Source organism: Hesperophylax consimilis, chromosome 1, assembly GCF_061612785.1.
Source record: "Hesperophylax consimilis isolate HC1 chromosome 1, BYU_Hcon_1.0, whole genome shotgun sequence".
In the NCBI taxonomy this organism is placed as follows: Eukaryota; Metazoa; Arthropoda; class Insecta; order Trichoptera; family Limnephilidae; genus Hesperophylax; species Hesperophylax consimilis.
In genome coordinates this window covers 44,637,517-44,661,392 of record NC_142836.1, presented here as the reverse complement: position 1 = coordinate 44,661,392, position 23,876 = coordinate 44,637,517, and the positions used below count along the sequence as shown (strand labels likewise).

The 23,876-nt window shown below is 33.7% G+C and overlaps 1 protein-coding gene across 1 annotated transcript in view; it reads right to left on the bottom strand.

Annotated features, from left to right (window-relative positions):
- cdi (serine/threonine kinase) overlaps positions 1 to 23,876 on the bottom strand; it is an 88,569-nt gene that overhangs the window by 12,914 nt on the left and 51,779 nt on the right. The window contains exon 2 of the mRNA XM_089634618.1: positions 4,069 to 4,190. Coding sequence (XP_089490744.1) covers positions 4,069 to 4,190 — 122 coding nt within the window. The remainder of the gene's footprint in view (positions 1 to 4,068; positions 4,191 to 23,876) is intronic.

The following is a 23,876-nucleotide window of genomic DNA, read 5'->3' as shown; positions in this document are numbered from 1 at the left end:
CTACTACCACCACAGAAAGCCGAAAATGTTGCTTGTGTTGTGATGGAGGACTTAGCCAGCCGAGGAATCGAACATGCGACGCTCGGGTGAGACCCAAGCGCTATGCCCACTCAACCACTGACCGGTCTAAGATATAAGTGGTATTAGAAAGAGAAATCACCACGCTTTATATTCGAATCTAAAAAATTACCATAGAAAATTTAAATGTCCAACTTTATGAAATCAATGTTTCTAACCGCAATTTGAAAAAAATTATGAAACCTGGTGAATTTTTTACCAATTATTTTTGCACAAAACTACAAAAAAGTAAGGTGACTAAAGCGTTTATAATACATTTGTCTAATAAAATGTGTGTTTTATTTTCATTATCACTAATTTTAGTTAGTTTAGTTAAAGTTTAGTTAAGCGTAAGGTGAGCATTTTAAAAATCTTTTTTGTTGGCAAAAAAAATAATTAATGTTTAATTCTAACAATAAAATTTGGAAGCGTATTTAATCATCTATCAAAAACAGTTTTTAGTTTCCATATATGTTCAGAAATATTTAATTTATTTGGATTTTACTGCAATGCGGAAATACTCTGACCATCTGACAGAATATGCCAGTGGCCTGAGGGGTTTAATCAAACACACTAATTTCGGTTATCTCTGACGATCATCATCATCACTTTTGGCTCTACAACCCCTGGTGGGTCTTGGCCTCCTCAAGAGTCTTCCTCCACTCATCTCGGTCCCGCGCCAGCTCTCTCCAGTTTCGAAGCTCCAAGGCAGACAAATCTTTGAGGACGTTGTCGCTCCATCTTAACCTTGGCCTTCCCAGGCTCCTTCTCCCTATCGGTCTTGAGCTCAGCAGGGACTTTGGTTCTTGATGCTCGGTCATTCTCTCCACATGACCTAGCCACCGAAGTCTTCCCAGTTTTATGAATTTTGTGACGTTTGGCTCCTTAAACAGAGTATAGAGCTCATTGTTATAACGTCTGCGCCAAAATCCATTTTCTAGAACCGGTCCGAAGATGCACCTCAAAATTTTCCTTTCAAAAACGTCCAGTGCTCGCTCATTCTTCTTAGTTAGAACCCACGTTTCGGCTGCGTACGTAAGCACTGGTCTAATTAGTGTTTTGTACACTAATACCTTGGTGGTTCTGGAAAGCAGTCTGGATTTTATATGTTTTTGTAGGCGGAAATAGCAGCGGTTTGCATTCACGATGCGCTTCTGGATCTCCTCTGTGGTGTTGTTATTGTTTGTTATCAGGGAGCCCAGGTATGTGAATCTTGGTACCGTTTCAAAATTTTGGCTTCCACATACGAGAGATGGGGTTTGTTGGGTACATCCTACGGCCATGTATTTGGTCTTCTGCTGGTTTACTACAAGACCCATATTTTTGGCAGAACTTTCAAGATTTATGAAGGCATCTTGCATCTCTGACGATATGTGTTAATTATTCCTGCGTTGAAAATTCAAATTTGCTTTGAATTTAAGTGTCATTTTCAAAATTTGTACGTGTAAATAATAATTCAGTCAAGCAATAAAGTAGGTAGCTACCTAAAATTTATATTAATTGATTCATTTATAATTCTATATTTGAAATACGTATTTCTCTTGTTCAAATTTTTCACAGATTTCGTGATTTTCAAGTTTATTAACGGTGATCATGCGAAAGATATATTTCTAATATTTTGTCTAATTCTTACTAAAGAAAAATTATAATATTTGTTTTTGAAAGGCAAATAATTTATAAATATATTTTATAGTTTCAACTTCTCAAATTCTACAATTATAAAATCCAGTGATTTTTTCCCGGGTCTGCCAGTAGTAAAATAAAATATGTCAAGACCCGTAGTAAGCGTTCAAAGATGGTTTGAAAGGGAGATATGTAAATATTGTTAGAGGTAGCGCGCTAATATTAAAAAATGATAATAATCAAGAGAAAATGGTGAAAATATTTAATAAAATACGAATCGTTTGAAATAGAGCAAAAATCTCTTTGCAAATGCTTTAGTTGCATTTAAAGATACACTGTGAACTTTTTGATGCCTATAACATATTGAATAACAGAACCAAACGTGTTTCAAATAATTTTCGGACCTTACTTAGCGATTTTTTTCTATCGAGGGAATTTCATATAATTAACGTTTTGGCATAAGAAATGTACAGATATTATATTCAAATCAATTTATTTTTTAATTAAAAACTTAAAGAGTTAATGAGAAACTTGTTATAAATCGGTAGCAATTGGGTATGTTTAAGAGATGCCAAACATATGAAGAAGAAAGTGTTTATAATTTTCTAAATAGACCAAGTAAGGTGATATTCATTTCAATATGATCTGTAGAATTGATAACGCAAATGCTTGGAGTCTCTGGCTTATCAACATTTACATATAATGTAACAAAATTATAATTTTATGAGAAAGTGATTTGTTAGAAGATGCCCTACAATAGATACGAAATGATGGGTATAATCAAATTGTCCAGACGAAAATATGCTAACGAAAACATAATTGAAAATTTGAACTTTCCATCAATTTGAATAAATAAGTAATAGAATTTTTGGAGGAATTTAAATTCGAAGTTCTTTTTTTTGTTCGAAGTTGAAAAGTGAGCGCACGGAAAAAATGAGTATGGCTGATTTATTGAAATGTAATTTATGTAAAAAAAAAAAAACTGATAAAATTTGAGTCCATTCAAAATATATCAGAACACGTGTTCATGTAGGTGTGCTTCTCCTAATATGACAATATTAGTATATTTAACACATTCGCGTTTTACTGATACTTTGTTAGGAAATTTATTCGTTTAAGGCCTGCAGTCCCGTTTTTAACAGGAATACTAATAATTTGACCAGATTTTTAATAAATTAGCAATATTTTACATCAGTAAGTTTTCTCCGTGTGTGATCTATCTTTAATTTACTATCACCTATCTCTAATTTAATAAGGTAGATACAGGGCCGGACCTGAGCCAAACGGCGTCTGGTGCAAGTAAAATGTTGCCGCCCCTTGTTAAAGCCAGTGGAAGCCTAGGTAGGTAGAAGTAATCTATAATATTCGGATGATTTGTATTTTTGTGTAGGTTTTTGTGAAAAACAATCTCGACTAGGACTGTTAGGTGTACGATATTCTCATCGCCTTGGCGCCTTGACAATTCGGCGCCCGGAGCGGACTGCTCCAATAGCGCCCGCATAGGGCCGGCCCTGGGTAGATAATACGTTTAGATCATAACCGTCACTAATAAAAACCAACTTAACAATGAATTTAGTAATGTATGGTAATTAACAATTATGTATTCCGCCCACAACACAGAAACACGGATCCGAGAAGAGATACTACATATAAAATTGTAATTTCTAAACACATGTGAAAGTAAGCAGATTAATAGAACATGAATGTCCATCTTAATTACCATTATTATAATCCGTGATCACTTCAAACGGTTTTATTTGTTGAATTTATATTATTACACTTGGGAAGTATTTTGTCAATCTTTTCGAAAAATAACATCTAAAATGTTATAAATACATACCCAAAATGTAGGTCCCTACAACGTCAATTGTTTTCTTTCATTTTCTGACTAGCAAATTTTACAAAGTTCAACAGAAGAGCAAAAAAAATTCGGTCATGAAATTTGCAGTTTTTTCTGTCCGTAATTACTAGGTCAACGCAACAAGGTTCAGCTCGCAATGTCATTGTCATTTTACACGACTAGGGTCGCTCGCGAGCCACTGGCGAAGTGATCGGGTTAATAGAACTCGATCTTTGATCGGGTACCTACTATTGAAATAATGTGAAAAAATTCCATAGGTAAATCGATGCGCCGCCGCAGTGTTGGCGTCATTCGTAGACGGCCTACAAATTATATACATCTACGGAAGCTCACCACGCCCGGGCGCTGACTGAGCTGAAAGCTCACCATAAAATGGTCGAATCTTTTATGAAAAAAATTCCGATTGATCATTGGTGGTTCGTGATCGGTTCAAAATGATCTAATCACGATCGACCCAGAACTACTACAATAGAAAGAATAGGGAGGAAGGTTTTGTTGATTAAGAAGTGAGTTGGTTGGTTGCTCACCCTAAGATGTTGGGATGGTTGAGTTTGTTCATGAGCTGCACCTCCTTGAGCATGTTGGGCCGGTTGGAGCGCTGCTGGTTCAGCTTCAGCACCATCACCTTGCCCGTCGTGCGGTGGGTCACCTAAACAAACAAATAAACATATTAAATCATACGATATAATTATTTAGATACATTTAGAGGTAGAAAAAAATCGTGACAAAATTAATGGCTAAAAAATAAATCAAAATTAAAGAAGCAAGCAATTTGAAAACAGGAAGAAATAAATAACTGTAGGAGCTAATTCAAACACAAAAATGATAAATTAAAATGCAAATTTTGGCGTTATATTTGTGAAACGAAATCGAAAAATGATCAATTAAATAAACTGTTTTTATTATGCTCTCACTATTCAGCTCACTGTTAACTGCTCCTATCCGTCTGGAGTCAGTGAGACTACGGCATCACCAATTGGGGTATGTTGTGAAACTAGGGTGAATAGTGGAGATGGGAAGGAGATGGGGAGGAGGAAGGTGGAGGAGTACCTGGCTATTCATAGTTGGTCACCAAACACGGCTAAAGTCATTTCAAGCAACGTTTCAATTCTGAACATTGGCCCTACACCAGGGCGATACTAACGGTATCTTCCACTCTGGAACGTGCCGCAAGTATACTATATATTATATTTCATTAATAAATTTTGAAATAACACAAATTCAGCAAAAAAAAATTAACAAGCGCACACAAAGATTTGAACCCGCGACCTTCGGATTGTTAGTCGAGAGCCAGAGATCGTCCGATCACGGAGATGTTTTAGTGATGATTTCAAACATGTGCTATGAAAGCTTTTAGTTCTTGAATTGAATAGGTAGGTACGTCAACCACCTGAACTGTAGAAAAATGCGGTAGTAAAATTCTCATGTAAATAGATAATTCAGCAGTAAAATATAAGTACTTATTTATAATGATCACTTGTCGCCCCCTGGACATAAACACCTGGCGGGCGGCCAACCATTAGTCACGGACCCAGCGCGGCCCTGTACACATAGTACACACTAAAATAATGTACCTGGGCACTATGGATAGCGGGAGTGAATCACCGGCACAAGTCTCCAAATATAATAACTAATAACATTCAGAACACCCGGTAGGCCAAAGGATACGTCTTTGACTTCAAAGCTAAGGTTGAAAAATACGTGTTTGGAATCAAAACCGCAAGACCTTGTTGATAAAAAGTCCCGTCAAAAAACTCAAAATAAAGGTAATGTTTGTACTGTAAGTTAACAACATCCGTTTTAAAAATAATAGTGTATTATCTGAGGTACGTTTAACGACACAGTTACAATAACAATGGGTAATTAAGTAATTATTTATTATATTATGAGTCGAGGTAGGCGATAATGCAGAGTGCAGCGGATAGGATGTGTATAACGACCATCACGTTTATCCTTACCTTCTTCTACAAATCTTTACGTGTATAGCATCCTATTTCTATTTAAGAAATTATAAATAATATTGTGATGACATAACAAGCAAACATTTTGACGACTTGGCACCTATTCGATAAGGCACTCCCACATTTTCCTAACCATTTTTACGCCTTAAGGCGATGCCATACGTAGTAATGCAAAATCATGTGTTTTTGGTTTGAAAATTTGGTCGCCTGGAAATGTTTCAGATGCTTTAATTAAATACTGCGAGTAGAATACATCTTGGCCTTTGTAGTAATCGAGTATTTTTTAGATAAGTCTTTTGATAAGCCCAGAAAAAATAATGTATAAGGCCTATGAAAACAGCTATAAAGTTCCAAATCTCCTACTTACGAACCCATTTTCGGTTATGATTTTATTGTATAATGTGGCAAATTAAGTTATTTATAAAATGATCGGAAAAAAATTAAATATTTATGCCTGAACATCCACAAAATAAAATAAAAGGCAATTTTTGACCATGTTTTTTTCTTGTATAAATCAAAACATGCGGATGGTGTTAAGCGGGAATTTAAACCTTATCGCCATCTACGTAAGGGTTGTTATTGATAGCGGCTCAATTTAAAATATTACACGACGTATTGCATCGCCTTAACAAAATGGGTAAAATTGTTGTCATATTTTCAGATTTTGATGCAGTGCTCTAGTAAAAACGTCTAATTTGAATGATAAAATCTTGAGACACGAATAAGGGCACTTCTGAAGTTATTTTTAATGTTTTCGAGCATTTGTTAGTTTTGAACATAATATGTTATATTTGAGGCTATCTTATTTTTTAACAGCTGATCTTAGCATTTAGCTATTTCGATTAGTTTTTTCACAGTTACATATTGTAGAATATTGGAAATTGATATATTTTTAACACGCAAATTTATTAATTTACTTTATTTAATCAGTTAAACGCAATTGTCGAAACTTTATATTAATATATTTTTAACTAATTATTTAAATGAATTGTGTATTTACGATGTAAGATTAATTTTGTGACGTCTTAAATAGCTTGCATAATAACTTAAATTAAATTTAATTACTTAAATTACATAATTAATTAAATTAATTAACATAATTAATTAAATTAATTCATTTATGCTGTGTTTACATACCTCCAGGAGTCAATCACTCACAAAATATAAATGAATTCATGGATAAATTATGTGAACTTCGAGGACTACATCACGATGATCATTTTGTCATATCGGGTGATTTCAACTTACCTCAAATTAACTGGTCTTTAAGTAATGGTAATAGTATGCAAATTACGAATGGCTCTAAATCTGAAATTATTTCCAAACTATCTGACACCCTTTCATTTACTGATCTATCACAGTATTGCACCTTTCCAAATAATAATCATACATACCTAGACCTTGTTTTTAGCTCGATCCCTGTAATTGTATCAAATACTGACCAGTATCTCATCCCTGAATGTAAACATCATAAAAGCATTCTTGTTGACATTAACATATCTCTGGAAACTCCTATGGTGGACAACAAACGAACAATCAATCTTTTTAGGAAAGCTAACTATGAAACAATAAATAACGTCCTTAGTAGTATTGATTGGGATGCAGAATTTTTAAACCTATCAACCAATACTGCTATTGACCGCTTTTATACAATTTTATATGAAATCATTCGATTAAACGTCCCGTCAAAGGAAGTTCATATTAATAATTCTTATCCCTATTGGTTTAGTCCAGCCCTAATAAAACTGACTAAGGAAAAATATAAAGTGTTTAAAATGTGGAAAAGGTGGTCCAATCCTTTAGACTACCATGAATTCTGTATCCTTAGATCAAGGCAAAAGAAATTGTCTAGAGAATGTCTTAAACAATTTATAACAAACGCTGAACTTAATATATCTCGTGACCCTAAAAACTTTTGGTCTTATGTTAAAGGAAAAAGAAATAATTCTGGTTTGCCTCATGTTATGAAACTGGGCGAAGTGACTGCTGAAAATCCTTTCGCAATATGTAACCTGTTCTCACAGCATTTCGTCTCCACCTTTAATTACAACACTATTTCCGATGTACACTCTACCAACTATCATTTTGACAATCAAGTTAATATCTCCTCGGTATCAGTTTCAAAACAAAAAATAGAAAAAATAATCGATACTATTTCTAGCTCACTGGGTGCGGGTAGTGATAAAATTCCGGCTTTCTTTATCAAAATGTGTAGCAAGGTAATCTCGAAGCCCCTATTATTGCTCTTTCAATCCTCATTGAAAGAAGGTATCTTTCCTGATCGTTGGAAGAGTGCTCTCATCACACCTGTTTTTAAGTCTGGGGCTAAAAATGATGTCCAGAACTATCGACCGATATCTAAATTACCAATCTTTAGTAAAATTTTTGAAAAAATTGTTCATGAACAACTATATAACTGCATCGAGTCTGTAATACTCGTGAACCAACATGGCTTTATGAAAAAAAGATCGGTTGTATCTAATCTTGCCATTTTCATTGAAAATATTACTAAATCAATGGATGATCAAATCCAAGTTGACGTAATCTATACAGACTTCTCAAAAGCGTTTGATAAAATTGACCACAGTCTTCTTTTGTCCAAATTACTAGCTTTGGGAATTCATGGGGATTTATATAGATGGTTAGTCTCCTATCTTAATGGGCGCACTCAGGGAGTAACAATAAATGGCTTCATCTCTGAGATTGTAAATATACCCTCAGGTGTGCCCCAAGGATCTCACCTGGGACCGTTACTGTTTACAATTTTCATCAACGACATTATAAAATGCTTTAATTATGCAAATGTTCTACTTTTCGCTGATGATATGAAAATATTCCTGCCTATTAATTCTATAATTGACTGCTTTAAACTACAAGAAGATCTGTATAGGCTTAATGATTATTGTATCCGCAATCGTCTCAACATGAACACTTCTAAATGTTATGTAATTACCTTCACTAGAAATAAAATTAAGTTTGACCATAATTATCATATAGCTGGCCAACTACTCAAAAAAGTTACACAAATTCGTGATCTAGGTGTTATACTTGACAGTAAACTTACATTTGAGGCTCATATTGATATGATTGTTAAGAAAGCCCTTAGAATGCTAGGATTCTTATTCCGTATTGGAAAAGAATTTAATAATATCATAACACTTAAAATATTGTATTTTTCTTATGTTCGCAGTCATCTTGAATTCGCTTCTCCCATATGGAATCCTCAATATAATATTTACATAAATCGCATTGAAGCCATCCAAAGAAAATTTGTCCATCATTTAAATTTCAAACTAAATTCAAACCTTGACGTAAACAGCTCGATGGACCTTTATGGACTTAAGCCATTAAAAACTAGAAGAGACTCCGCAGATATAATATATCTCCATAAAATTATCAATGGCTTTATTGATTGTTCTCCCCTTCTGTCTGAAATTAATTTTAGAGTTCCGAGCGTTAGAACTAGAGAAAAATCACTTTTTCATCTCCATAAATGTTCTACTAATATAAGACAAAATGCGTTTATATTCAGAGCCTGTAGTATATTTAATAAGAATTTTAATGATATGGACATATTCTCAAGTAATTTAGGAACCTTTAAAAGATATGTAATAACTAACATTAAATAATTTTAAATATTCTACTTGAAGTTATCATGTTATTGCTTTGAATCCTTTCCAGTTACTTACCTTCCAATTTATACTCATGTGTTCAATTTAGTTGTAGGTATACATTTATTATATTGTTATTATTGCTATTGTGTAGTGTTATTGATTGCTGCTGTGTTGAAATTTTACAATACATTTTGTTTTGAATTTTAGTTGGTTATTAGTATATCAGTTAAATTTAAATTTTTGAAATTTAGCTGGTTATTAGTATATTATTTGTGTTCCTAGATCTGTTATTATTTTTTATTTATTATTTACAATTTTGTATTTTTTGTAAATTTCTCAGGCCACGGGTACAGAACCCTTAGTTTCTTGTTTTAATATTTTTTATTATTATTATAATTTTAAGTGAAAATCTGTTATTGGATTTTATCTATATTATTTAGTTTATTCTTATATATGTAAATAATCTGTTGATTTTCCCAAATAAATAAAATAAATAAAATAAAAAAACTGTGTATTTTTTCAAAATATACAAGTTTAACATTTCTGGTTAAGAATACGTTAGTTCCATTCCGTGACCACATTAATTTACTTTTAACACCCTTTTTAGGGACCTTTACTTGGGAATAGTTTCTGCACAGAAATCCAGACTTCTAGTAATCTGGTGTTGGTGGAAAATTGTAATAAAACGTAAAAGTAACGGAATATAATGTAAGTATGAGCAGCTAGCGATAGTAAAGGTTAAAACACAACACGTTAGAATTACATTTCATATTCTTTCTATGTTCCCGATGATCAATCACTGTAATTCTCCTTCAGTGACAATAAAGACTGATTTATCTCCCGTCCTGTAGGACTAACTTGCCAATGGTCATTCCGGCGGGGAGAGCAAACTTGCTGTTGAACAAAATCAATTTAGATATCGACATTTTGACATCAATGAAGCTGCCTTTAAAAGGCAAACTCTATTGCTACTAGTATAGTTGATACCCACTTTAGCCCAGTCAATGAAGGGAAAAAAAGACCCAATGTCGGAACTAATTCCCCGGAAGCTGAATTTTTCGCAGATGTTAGAAGACCTTTAGACATGTATTTTTACAAAAGTCCCCGACTTTCCCCCTTGTGCTTCCTTCCCCACCCCCCCTTGAATATATTTTTTAAAGCCTTTCGGAATACTCTAATATCTCCTTAATGGTTTTATAAAATCAAATTATTTATTTTTTGTTTAGTTTCTTATTAGTTATTCTGAAAAATTGTATTCTTTCATTTTTGCAAGAAAAGCTATACAATCTCTACAATTTATTAGTAAAGGAAAAATATCAGTTTTTAAAATAGTATTTCAGAATATATTTGCACATAACTTTTTTCTGAGCCTGTTGACGAAAAAAAATAAATCAACAAAACTTGTAGACAATATTTCTAGCGTTAAAATAATGTATATAATGATGGGTTTTAATTTACAATAAGGCACATAGGCTGTTAATAAGGAGCACGGCGCGCGGTGGCTCGAACGCGAAGCGGTTCGCGGCGCAGCGAGAAATTACAAAAACCTTAGAAAAGTAATGATTAATTCATGTGTTTGCTTTTTTTATAACAAATTCATCTAACGTTGAAGAGTTTTATTGTTATTTACCAGTTTTAGTTCCGAGGGGAGGGGGGAATATAAATATTTCCCCTGCCCAATGAAGCGCTTTCATTATCCACCAACCGCCGTGCCCAGGTCTGGCTAAACAGTCATATTATGTTGTATGATTGTTTGTAACTTATTATTTAAATAAAGGTATGTGGGAAATTTATGGGAATCAGTTTACGCGTCCTCGACAGTAACCTAGATGCTCCAGGGACATGAATATTCTCGGGCAAACAGAGCCTACACTTTAACAGCAGCGTCTCTTGTCCACGTAATCAGAGAAGAATACCGAGATATTGATGGGAAATTAAGACAAATAGAAAATATGTATCAAGATTTTACGTGTTACGTGGAAAAAAGATATGGAGGAGGTTTATAATGATGACAATCTAAAAGAGACGATTGCATATACTGAAGCAAGTGAAGACAGGATTAAGGAATCATCGAGTAGGACTGCCAAGTAGTGGCTTTACCTTCTACATTGCATCGACCTCATGTTTAGATTTATATTTGCAGAGAAGTCCGGGAATCGGAAAATGCACCTAAATACTATTGTTGATATGCTTCCATTTTTCCACCCGGCAGGACATTTACTATACGCAAAATCAGCACATATGTACGTTCAAAGTATGTTGTAACTCGAATCAAGAATCACTAAAGAAGAATATAAACTATTCACTGAAAATGGGTAGTTTACAATAAGAAGAAGCGACAGATATTGGTCCGGTACATGGACGGACATAATCATCGAGCAGTGTCTCATGCGACCAATGAAGTCAGTAGGAGGTTTGACACATGGGCGTGGAATCACTGACAGCGCTTTGTCAAAGTGGAAACTTGGAACAACTTACTGCGTGAAAGTGCAACAGAGCATTGAAGAATTCATCGGAATAGAATTTAATTTCACTGAACAGCATGTTGAGCTGCGCGAATCACGGAAGAAAAGGGATGAGCTAGATAAAGGAAAATATACATCATGTCTAAGACAGCACAGCCCGTTCACCAAGCTCTCGGGGGAGCTGGTGTCTTTATCTTCAGGGTTTATTTCGGATAATAGTGTCAATTGTGATAACGCTTATGAGGTGGACCTGGTAGCTATGCAAAAAATGAAAGGATGTAATCTCGGAGATATACGACTGAAAAGGAAAGACATGGTGACTACCCAGCAAGATTCAAATCCGCAACTGTTAGGACGAGACAAGTTGCAGTAAGCCCCCAGCAGCTATTTACGCCTAGCAAGCTTTAGACCTACTTAGGATATGAATTGGCTTCAAGACCCATTCTATTTTTGATGAAGTCTCCCTTCGTAAAGGAACAAAATCATGTATGGCGAAAGTATTTATCGAAAGTATTCATGACGAAGTTGATTTGGAAAATGCTGCAATAGTCATCGATGGGGGATACCTCCTACACTCTGTTGTTTGGCAAACTTAAACTACTTACGGAGACATCATTAAATCATACTCACGTTTCGTCCCTACTAAATTTGGCAAACATTCTATTGTTGTTTTCGATGGATACCTTGAAGAACCAACTGTAAAATATGAAGAGCAAAGACAAAGGTCGGCTAACAACTCATCGTGCGATATTGAATTATACTGCACTACACGTTGTTTGACTAAGAAGGAAGCTTTTTTATCTAATAAGAAAAACAACACCGCCCCCCCAACTCTAGCCAACCACAATTTCTTAATGAAATATCTGCCATTCTGCATACTATAAGCCCCAAAGAAAATGTTTTACTTATAGGAGATATTAATCTAGACTTGTTAAATTGTCAAAACCCTATTATTATGGCATATGAAAATATAATGTCGGATAATTATTTAATCAAATGTATTTGTGACGTAACTAGAGAAGCAGTTTTAGCAGGAAAAGTTACTCGTACTTGTTTAGACCACATATTTGTCCGATTTAACAGTGGATGTAAACAAAGCGATTCTCTTTCCTCATGTGTATGTAATAATATTACTATAGCGGATCACTTTTTAACTGCAGTTAATATTAAATATAGTGCAAGGAAAGAAGCCCCAGAACACGGGGAAAGAATTTCGTTTTTATCGCAAAACAAAATCGACAAAAACATTCATAATTTTAAGTGGTACTCCTTGCTTGAGGAACAAGATTGCAATATACTATATAGTAAAATTAAAAACAACTTTAAGAATTTGTATGAACAGAGTAAAATCGTTATGAATTATAAACCCAAAAAAAGACCTCTGTCAATAAAACCTTGGATAACTTCTAATATCTTAGAAAACATTAAAAAAAAAGATTCATTGTACAGAAGGTGGAAGAATTTTCCTAGCAATCAATTCTTTGAATTGGAATATAAAACTTTCAGAAATAAGGTGACAAAAGAAATTATTAAATGTAAGTCTACCTTTTTTAACAATAAATTCAAAAATTATTTTGGAAATACAAAAAAAACTTGGGATGAAATAAATAAATTATTAGGACGCAAGTCCAAAAGTAGTTGTGACGAAATAATCTCGAAATATATGTTAAATACGAATAATGAAGAAACCGTAGCAGATAAGTTTGTTGAATATTTTACAAATAGTGTTAACTCTATGATACATAAATGTGATTATTTAGCATCGACCGTCAGGCCGAATGAAGTGCAACATAGTATGTACCTACCCAGAGCTACCTGCCAAGAAATCAATATTATTGTTAGCAAATTAAACAATTCAAAGTCACCAGGGATTGACAACATTCGAATGTTTGACATTAAGACACATATTAATATTTTAGGGCCTGTTATAACACACTTTATCAATTTAATTTTATCGCAAGCAGTAATACCAGATGAACTAAAAAGTAGCATCATTAGGCCAATTTACAAAGGGGGCAAACATACAGATATTCAAAATTATAGGCCAATAAGCATATTGCCAGCCCTAGAAAAAATACTTGAAAAATACATTTCCATAAAACTTAATAAATATCTAGAATCTTTCTCTTTGTTGGATCCCAACCAATATGGATTTCAAAAGAAAAAAAGTACGGAAATGCTGCTTCAGGAATTTTCAAAGCACATAAATTATGAATTAAATCTAAAAAAACAAGTTTTGGTTTTATTCATAGATAACTCTAAGGCATTTGATACCATTGATACAAATAAACTATTAGAAACACTGGAGGCAATAGGAATTAGAGGAAAGCTGCTAGTTTTATTAAAAAATTTACTAACTGATCGACAAATAAGAGTAAAAATTCTTAAAAAATTTAGCAAAAGAAAATATATCTCAACGGGTGTTGCACAGGGGTCAATTCTAGGGCCAACCCTTTATATTATTTATGTCTCAATTATGAGAAAATTGTTTTCATTTGTTAAACATTTTGTATATGCAGACGATACGGCGCTCGTAATATCGCACGAAGATCTGGTTACTGCAATGAACCTTATGCAACATGATTTTATTGCCCTACTGAAATGGTCGCATGATGCAGGCCTCTTTATAAACGCCAAAAAAACTAAAATTATGCACATCAGATCTCCACACGCCAGATGTAATGTAATTCCTTCATTATATACACACACATTTGACTGCATACATAAAAATGTTGCACAGCCCTGTTCATGTGAAACCATTGATTTTGTCAAAAGTTATGTATATTTGGGTGTTACTATTGACTGCTACATGAAATGGGATGTACAAATTGCTAATGTTTGTAAACGTCTACGAGCTATTGTGGGTAGGATTTATAAAATAAAATATTTCGTGCCTATAAGTACTTTAAAGTTAATCTACTTATCTCTGGCTGAATCCACTATACGTTATGGAATTACTTCTTGGGGACATTCTTGTAAAACTAATATAAGCTATATACAAACATTACAAAACTCCATTATAAAATTGTTAATCCATAAATATGACAATCAACACAGAAGTAACATTAAATTAATATACAAGTCTCTGAATATTTTACCTGTCAGAGGATTATTGTTTTATAATATTGTAAGTCAACATGTTATATTGTCTGATTCATTGTATAGGGAAAGAGTTTGCCATAAACATAACACAAGATTCACTCAAAATGAAGGACTGGTAGTTCCGAAATGTACTAATAAATATGGTGAAAGAACTTTAAACTATATAGTACCCAAAATGTTTAACTTATTACCAATGACAATTAAAAATAATAACATGTATACTACTAATGTTAAATATAATCTAAGGAAATGGTTATTGGATAATAATGATCTATACTGATGCCCCTGAAATGGAATTCATATTCTTAGAAAATGGAAAAACAATTATTTTGTAATACCTGACTACCTACCTCTATTTATGAAACTATTGATGTACTTGTTGATAATACTAATTTGTTCATACATTTATTTTTACTTGCTTATTTTATAAGGCTTTTATGTTTTATGTTGATAATACTAATTTGTTCATACATTTATTTTTACTTGCTTATTATATAAGGCTTTTATGCTGCTATTTAAACTTTTCTGCAATGTAACCAATTTATGTAATTATGTACCGTTCAAATTGTATCTTATGAGTGTATAAATGTTGTCTCTATGTCCCTGCTGACAAACTACACAAGTAGTTTAGCGGGTTTAAATGTGAATAAATAAAAAAAAAAAAAAAAAAAAAACAAAAATAATGATTGAAGCACTGTGTCATGAATTTAGTGAATCTGATTTGAAAACAGTCACGGCCGCAGGTGATGCCGATATTGACATTGTACTAACCGGTATCGAACAACTCAACATCTTCTCAAAAGTGATTGTTGTTGGCACGGATAGTGATCTTTTGGTATTACTTGCAAGTCTTGCTCCTGGAGGAAAATCTATTTTTTTTCTGTAAAGATGTTGGTGGAAAGGCCCCTTCAAGAACTTTCTATATCATAGAGAAACCTATAATGTTACATAAAGATATTCGAAAACACATGTTATTTACCCATGCCATTACGGGCTGTGATACGACCCCATCTTTATATGGGTTAGGAAAGATAAAAGTTGGTGACATGATGAAAAACAATCCCGAAGCAAAACACGCACCTGAGGCATTTCTGGAAAAAAGATGCAATTGAAGAGAACTTGTTGCAAAATGGAGAAAAATTCGCTCTCGCCATGTATGGTCTTGGTAGCTACTCTAATTGAAACGAAGCTCGATACTATAAGTTTACCAGACTAACGACAAAATCAGCTTTTAAATCTAAATTTGACTTGGCAAAACTACCACCGACTTCAGAATCGTGTCATCAACATTTGTTGAGAGTTTATTTGCAAGTACAGTTTTGGTTTCCAAACAAACTAAACCCTATAAACTGTGGATGGAGGTATGGAAATGTAAATGAAAATGGTGGAAAGAAGAAATTTTTGAAACCATTTGCTCCTAATGACTTTCTTTCTCTGGTGTCCTATTCCTGCAAGTCTGGATGTAGAAATTACTGTGGCTGCAGAAAATCTGGATTTACCTGCTCTGCCATGTGCTACAACCGTAACGGATTATCATGTCTGAACACACCCCAATATGACGAATAAATGGAAGACTCTCTTGACTAGAAAATTATTTAAATATTTGTAATTTTGTCATAGATAATATTGATAAGTATATAATATAATTTACAAACCGTTTTGTCATTGCGTTCGAGCCGCCGCTCGCCGTGCTCCTTATTAACAGCTTACGTGCCTTATTATAAATTAAAACCCATCATTATATACATTATTTTATAGCTAAAAATATTGTCTACAAGTTTTGTTGATTTATGTTTTTTCGTTAACAGGCTCAGAAAAAAGTTATGTGCAAATATATTCTGAAATACTATTTTAAAAACTGATATTTTTCCTTTACTAATAAATTGTAGAGATTGTATAGCTTTTCTTGCAAAAATGAAAGAATACAATTTTTTAGAATAACTAATAAGAAACTAAACAAAAAATAAATAATCTGATTTCATAAAACCATTAAGGAGATATTAGCGTATTCCAAAAGGCTTTGAAAAATATATTCAAGGGGGGGTGGGGAAGGAAGCACAAGGGGGAAAGTCGGGGACTTTTGTAAAAATACATGTCTAAAAGTCTTCTAACATCTGTAAAAAATTCAGCTTCCGGGGAATTAGTTCCGACACAAAACCTTCATTGACTGGGCTACTTATTATATTAATGTTATTCTCTTTTATAAATTTATTGAAACATACATTAAAAATAAACAATTTTGTAATATTTTAGAAATAATAAATTGAATTGAATTGAATTTCACGCCATTTCAAATGTGGCTCATGTTTGTGTGTGTTTTTTTGTGAAGACCGTCGATAGTAAACAAAACCCACTCAAATGTACTTAAACTCAAAACCTACACATTCCAATAACATTTTGAATAGTTTTATTACGAGAAGAGAAAATCTCACTAGAAAAATACATACCGAACAAAAGAAAACCAATCTATCATAAAAAAACGTGTAGGTACAGCAATCGTAAGTTCATGAAAAATCTAGGAACAAGAAGCTAAATTTGGTACGAATTTCTTACATTCGTAGATTAAACATATCTATACACGAAATTATATAACATATACCTACCTATCCAAAGAACATAACACAGGTAAGATAGAAAACCCATTACAGCTTGACATACTTAACCTTGGAGGCAGCCAAAGGGAGGAAACTAAAAAATTACGTAATATTTTTTTAATCCATTTTTTGTATCCAAAAAAATGTACTCTAGCGACGCCACCGCCTGCAAAGTTAAGTACGTCGTATTTAATCTATTTAAAATCACGATGCTCCTATTCATAAGCAAACATTCCGTAGATTTCTCAATAAAGTACGAAATAAAACGCCTTCGTATTAGCGTAATGCCTATTATTAATTCAGCGTTACAAGCAGGAAAGCACCATTTACGTCAATAAATAATGATGAAAAAAGCGGATAATTGGTGATGTCTCGCAGATTGCACTGCGCAGGCTGCACTTCCGTGGAAACAGTTATGAACTTTATCTCTCGCTCTATCTCGCTGAAAAGTGCAGACGGCGACCTAGCGGAAAATTACCATCTTCCCGTGTTTCTAAAGAACCGTATCACTCCCGTATTGTTGCAGGCGAATGCTGCCGCTGCCAATTTTCTGGACAGTAACAATTTCTTCTACCCTGCTTCTCAAAAATATCAAATGAAGAGAGGACAACAGGCACGGAGCTCTATCGAAGCCAGAGTCAAGTTAGCCTCTCAGAAGCTGGACGCATTGCGCAAATCGCATGTTTGCTCCACTGTTGAATTTGGCAGAAACCTCTGGTCTGGAGCCCCAAAGTACTTATAGAAACGAGCGGTCCATCTGATAGATTCCCTTATCATAACAGACGGATTTCAATCTTAGAGCAGAGGTGTCAGGTGGGAATGCTGTCCTTGTTCTATCGATATTTCAATGGAAGGTGCTCCGAGAAACTTTAAGGATTAGTGTGGAGTTCGAGTAAAAATATATATATATATTTACACGAATCTTCGTAGTATGTAAATATACTACGAAAAAGCCAGTTAAAAAATGTACCAGGACGGGAGCACTACGAGAATCGTCCCTCAGACAATGAACGGGTTAGGAGCTTAATACGTATGCGAAATAAGACCCCTGGTGAAGTAAGTCACCCACCGGGACGATCCAACACGCGACGGTTTACTTTGCTAAGTACCGAGAAATGTGGCGACCTCTGGTCTGACTAGAACTAGGACAACGCGACCCTGAAACTTGAAGAAAACTAGCGTAAATTGCTAGGGATAAACTAGGGGTTTGATGTTTCGACCAACGATATTTTGTACCAAAATCGCTCAATAGGATAAAAAATATAAATCCGCTTTATCCGTTCTTCCAATCCCGTTACAATTTGCACGCCACCACTCGAGATATTTGTGCAATTCACGATTGATTACTCTGCACCGTCTTTCCAATGTGGGACCCACTTTCCTTTCACCCATTGTCTACTAATACCAATACGTTTATATATTACGTAATTAATATTTAAAATAGCGTGTTTCGCTTTCTACGTGTCAATCAAAACAAGTCTGGGAACGGGAGGGTTTATTAACCCGCTCTGGAAAAAAAAACTTTTTAATGTCAATTCTCCAGAAGAGTTACAAACGCTCCCAACTGGAAGCAGTGAGATTATGGACTATGGCATCCCCAATTGGGGTATGTTGTGAGGCGGAGGTTACTACGGAGAGGAAAGAGTTAAGGCAAGGGAAGGTGGGCAATTACCTTTCTTAATAGTGAGTGGCCTTTCACCAGAGCAATAACGAAGGTATCGTTTTGATTTTACACTATCGATTAACTTTTAACATCTTAGGACGGTTAGTTTCACAGAATTTGAACAATTCATCAAATTTCAAAGATGATTATCAAGTTCTCTGAAAGTTCTGTTATTATGTCAGTTTTGTGAAACAACCGCCAAATACTAATATAGTAACAGAACTTGAATAGAACCTTCGGAGAACATTAAAATCAACTTTAAAATTTGAACAATTCATCAAATTTCAAAGTTTAATTTCAGGATCTATGAAGCTTCTATTCAAATTCTGTTCTTATATCATTATTGGCCAGTTCTTTCACAAAGCAAAAAATAATAACAGAACTTTAATAAAACTTTCAGAGAACTTGAAAATCAACTTTGAAATATGGTGAATTGTTCAAATTCTGTGAAACAATTTGTACTGAATTGGTGTCACAGTGAAGGTAGATGTCGATAAATAAATATCATAAAACCTCTTTCGGGATAACGCTCTGATGTTAGATAAAATATGAAAAGATATTATGTCTAATCTAAGGCATGTACTAAAAATTAAGCCATCCAAAAAAGTACAGATTATAAAATGTGGTATTTTTTGGATATAAAACACTTCTTGACGTTATTTAGTTAATGGTAAAAATGTTTCATGGATTGATATCTTGACGTAGCGAAAATATTTTTAAAATTAACCCGTAAAAACCATAATGCATCTATTTTTAAATGTCTTTTAAAACATAAAAAAAAATGGTTGGAATGAGCATTCAGCCTTCTTACACAGGAACTGGAGTCGACATCTCTACCAACTCGCCAAATACCGATTTGGTAGGACCGGCATTTATTTCGTATATTAACTGCTGTAATGTCATCCGATTTCAGATTAAATGCGTATACGTACGCCCAGAAGAAAATGCATTGTCATCGACAACGAGTCTATCTGACGAGTTTCAGCTCGATTAGATATCGGTAAGTGCTTTCATTTCCGCTTCCAAGATTTGCATTCATTCTTTCCCGAAAACAAAGGAAAAAATTCAAATCGATGTATTGAAAAATGAAAATTAAGATAATTATTTTTTTAAATACAAACTAAATAAATATATACTTAATTGTGCTTTATTTAAGATCGGAAGATTATTTAAATGGCGCCCACCACCGCTAGAGATCACCATACAGAATCCAAACGTTGCTTAAAATAGCTTTTTCCATTTCCCTACTCCTCCACGGACGTCAATTTAGTCCCACTAGCTCCGGCATCGCAATCATCGCGGTCCCAATAGGAAAGAAAATCACAAGCTTTGAGGGATTCATTTTTTATTAAATTGTTAGAAACCTTTAAATCTGTCAACCCTTATTTTATGATAATAATAAATATTTAAACAACATTATATTTGCAGTTTTACTGTACCCAGACGGACGTTTTAAACTATCTATTTTTCGTCCTATTTCAATAGACGTCGTCTTTTCATATGGATTCGACAAAAATAACGTTTTCTATTTTGGTACGATTTTCGTACAATTATCTCGATTTATTTTTGGGGTATTATGGCGTGTTACGCTTCCTCATTTTTTAGTTAACGTTTCGGACAGCGTTATCTACAGTGTCCATCTTCGGGACAGACTAAAGGACGAGGAAAAGCTACCCTTGTCATCAAATCTCAAATCATTTCCGAATTTCGTACATGGACATTACTTGACATGATTGTCGTCTTTCATTGTTTCCGTAACTATATTTTATTGAAATGTTTAATGTTTTTATTTCATTTTATAATAATATTAATATTTGGATGATTTATATAGCGCCGTTTTGTGCAAAATCACCCCAAGAGCGTTAATATTTAAAATATTGATGAAAATACTAAAACATGTGTTTATTACTGTTAGGTATTGTGAATTTAGCGTGTATTTTTGATGACGGCAACAGCAAAGCCAAATGATTTTGTTATCTGTGGTTATGTTCAAGCTGTTGGCATAAGATTTATTGCCGTCCCAAAATATTATGTCCATTAAATAATATTATCCATTCAATAAGTCCACAAAATAATATTATCCATTCAATAAGTATGAAAATAATGATCCCGTAAAACAAAGATTTTCCATATGGAAACTATGTCGGGTTCCATATGGAAAATCTTTGTGAGATCGGTATGAAAAAAAAGCGTCGTGTAAAACGCCCAAAAGAAAGAAAACCCTCAAGAAATCAACATGCAACTGGTTCTCTACTGACAGTCTGACAGCCTGATCCAATAGCTCCAGGTGTTCCTCTCCAGGGAGAGGCCGCACAACAAAGATGGTTGGTTACCTGGAGATAGTGGGTCCGTCCATCAGAGCACAATAACGTCAAACTAGACACAAAGGGCGATAACGAGAAATTAATTGATAACACCAAAGCATTTAAAAGCAATTTCGATCCCTGTAGGTACTAAGTACTAAGGCTTTTATTGGCCTGTCTCAACAAATAAGCTGTTTCGCTGGTGGCCATAGTTTTTACAACTGGAAGTTTGAACGAGAAACAAAGCGAAAAATAAAAGTAGCAAATGATGATCTGTGGATTTTCTTGTGAAGGTTTTTAGGTCATACTTTATTTAAGTTAAAAAATCACCACGTAGAGTGAACTAAGGGTGAAAAATGGATTAATTCTCCACAGAATAAAAAAAAGTTTACTAAATTGGAATGAAAATGAAGTAAGAAAAGCGGTAGAAAAAGCTTTCGTACGTTGTATGGGAACTCTGTTATTCGCAAAAAAACATAGAATATATTTATAAATATGTAATATTTATTTTTTAGAGACTTTGCTTCATTTTAATTTTAACGACTGCAAAAAGGCTCCGTAGTAAGCTTCAGAATTATTATTAATTATTAATTCAGACTTTAGAAGAAGTGTGTTTGAAAGCGATAATTTTAAAATAAAAAAGATTATAATTAGACAGGTGTAAGCGAAAATAAAAAAGCAGAACTGATATAAAACAGAAGAAAAATTTCTCGACAAACGTCTTAACCCCTCAGGCATCTGGCATATTAACCGTTATATTTCTTAAAGATAGTGTCTGAAAGTCTGAGAATTTGTGTGTATTTCCTTTGCGCTTCTCAATAAAATCTAAATATATTGGATATTTCTGAACGTATCCGAAAACTAAAAATTGTTTTTGAAAGGTGATGAAATTTCAAATCTCTTAATAGTATAAAATGAAGTCGCTATCCGCGTGTGTCCGTTTGTGCGCTTAGTTCTTCTAAACTACGCAACGGATCTTGATAGGGTTTTCACTATCATTTAAAGAATTTCTTCCGAAAGGTTTTTATACACAATGTATATACATGTATAGAAAGTAGAGAAAAGTCGATGTTTTGTAATCAAATCGTAAAAAAAATATTTTCGGGCGCTTACATTGCGTACGCTGGCTAAACCTTATGGGATACATCAAAATAATGTACTACGGAATATAAATAGAAATATCTTTAAAAAAAGCCTACAGAAAAGTCCGCGATGGTATATGTCTATCTCCTAAGGATAAAGTCTGCGATGGTATATGTCTATCTCCTAAGGATAAAGTCTGCGATGGTATATGTCTATCTCCTAAGGATAAAGTCTGCGATGGTATATGTCTATCTCCTAAGGATAAAGTCTGCGATGGTATATGTCTATCTCCTAAGGATAAAGTCTGCGATGGTATATGTCTATCTCCTAAGGATAAAGTCTGCGATGGTATATGTCTATCTCCTAAGGATAAAGTCTGCGATGGTATATGTCTATCTACTAAGGATAACCCCCAGCAACGCCGGGTGCAAGTCAACTAGTTAATTATAATAAATAAACGTATCATTTATGAAATATTAATTTTTTTAAATCAAGCATTAAAAAAGCTGTATAAATGCCTCTCCTTCCGTTTTTTCGTCTAAATACTAAATTAAATCACAGATAGATAATTTAAAATAACACATTTTTACTAAACAAATGTATTATAAACATTATTGCCACCTCACTTCTTGTAGTAATAGTAAGAGAGACAACGATTTCTGAGATCATATTAAACTAACAAATTGACTCTACGGGTAACTCTTTATTCGCAAAGCCAAACAAAATAGCATGAGTATTAAGCAGCATTTAAAGAAACACCGTAGTTTTTTTCATACCTATAACATGTTAGAAAACAGAACCAGAAGTGTTATTTATAATTGGTCTTAATTATGTAGTAAAATTAGATGTTTCCTCGTGGAATTATAATGAAATCAGCACATTGTCAGTTCTATAGGGAAACATGTCACATGTTTCCAAGTCTGACACGCACAACTGTAGTCGTGTAGGTTCAATAAAGAAACATTTTACTTGTGTCTCTACTGAGCAATTTAATATTATTAAATTAAACCACTAAAACCTTTGAGAATTCTATGGAAACAAATTAAACATGAAAATTGATTGGATTAGAAGTTCATGGTACTAAACAAGTTATTCCAGGTTGTAATTGTTATGGTCACATATTTTTTGGTTGTACCTATCTAAACAAATATACCTTCTTCTGTCAAGTCTTTTCCAATTTTTTTATTTAATATATTAGATTATATTACAGGTTTAGATTCAAAAGAAGCGTGTAACTAGGTACACGGATGAGACTCCAGAATGTTATTTTTAGTTCAGAGGAAAATCACAATTACTTAAAAAATTAGTGAATACCGCACAGGAGTCCCAAATGCTCTCAACCGACTGGAGCCAGTGAGACTAGGAGAGGAAGGTGGGAAAGTGCCTGGCTATTCAGATCTGGTCTCATTTTTAACTATTATTATTTAGTGTGTGCGAAAGAGCGAAGACGCTTTTCGACATACTTGCCTATAACAGCTGTTGAACACGAAAAGCAATGCCAATGACAGTGATGGAGTGTGGAAATTTTTATTTTTTTTGTTCTTAATTGA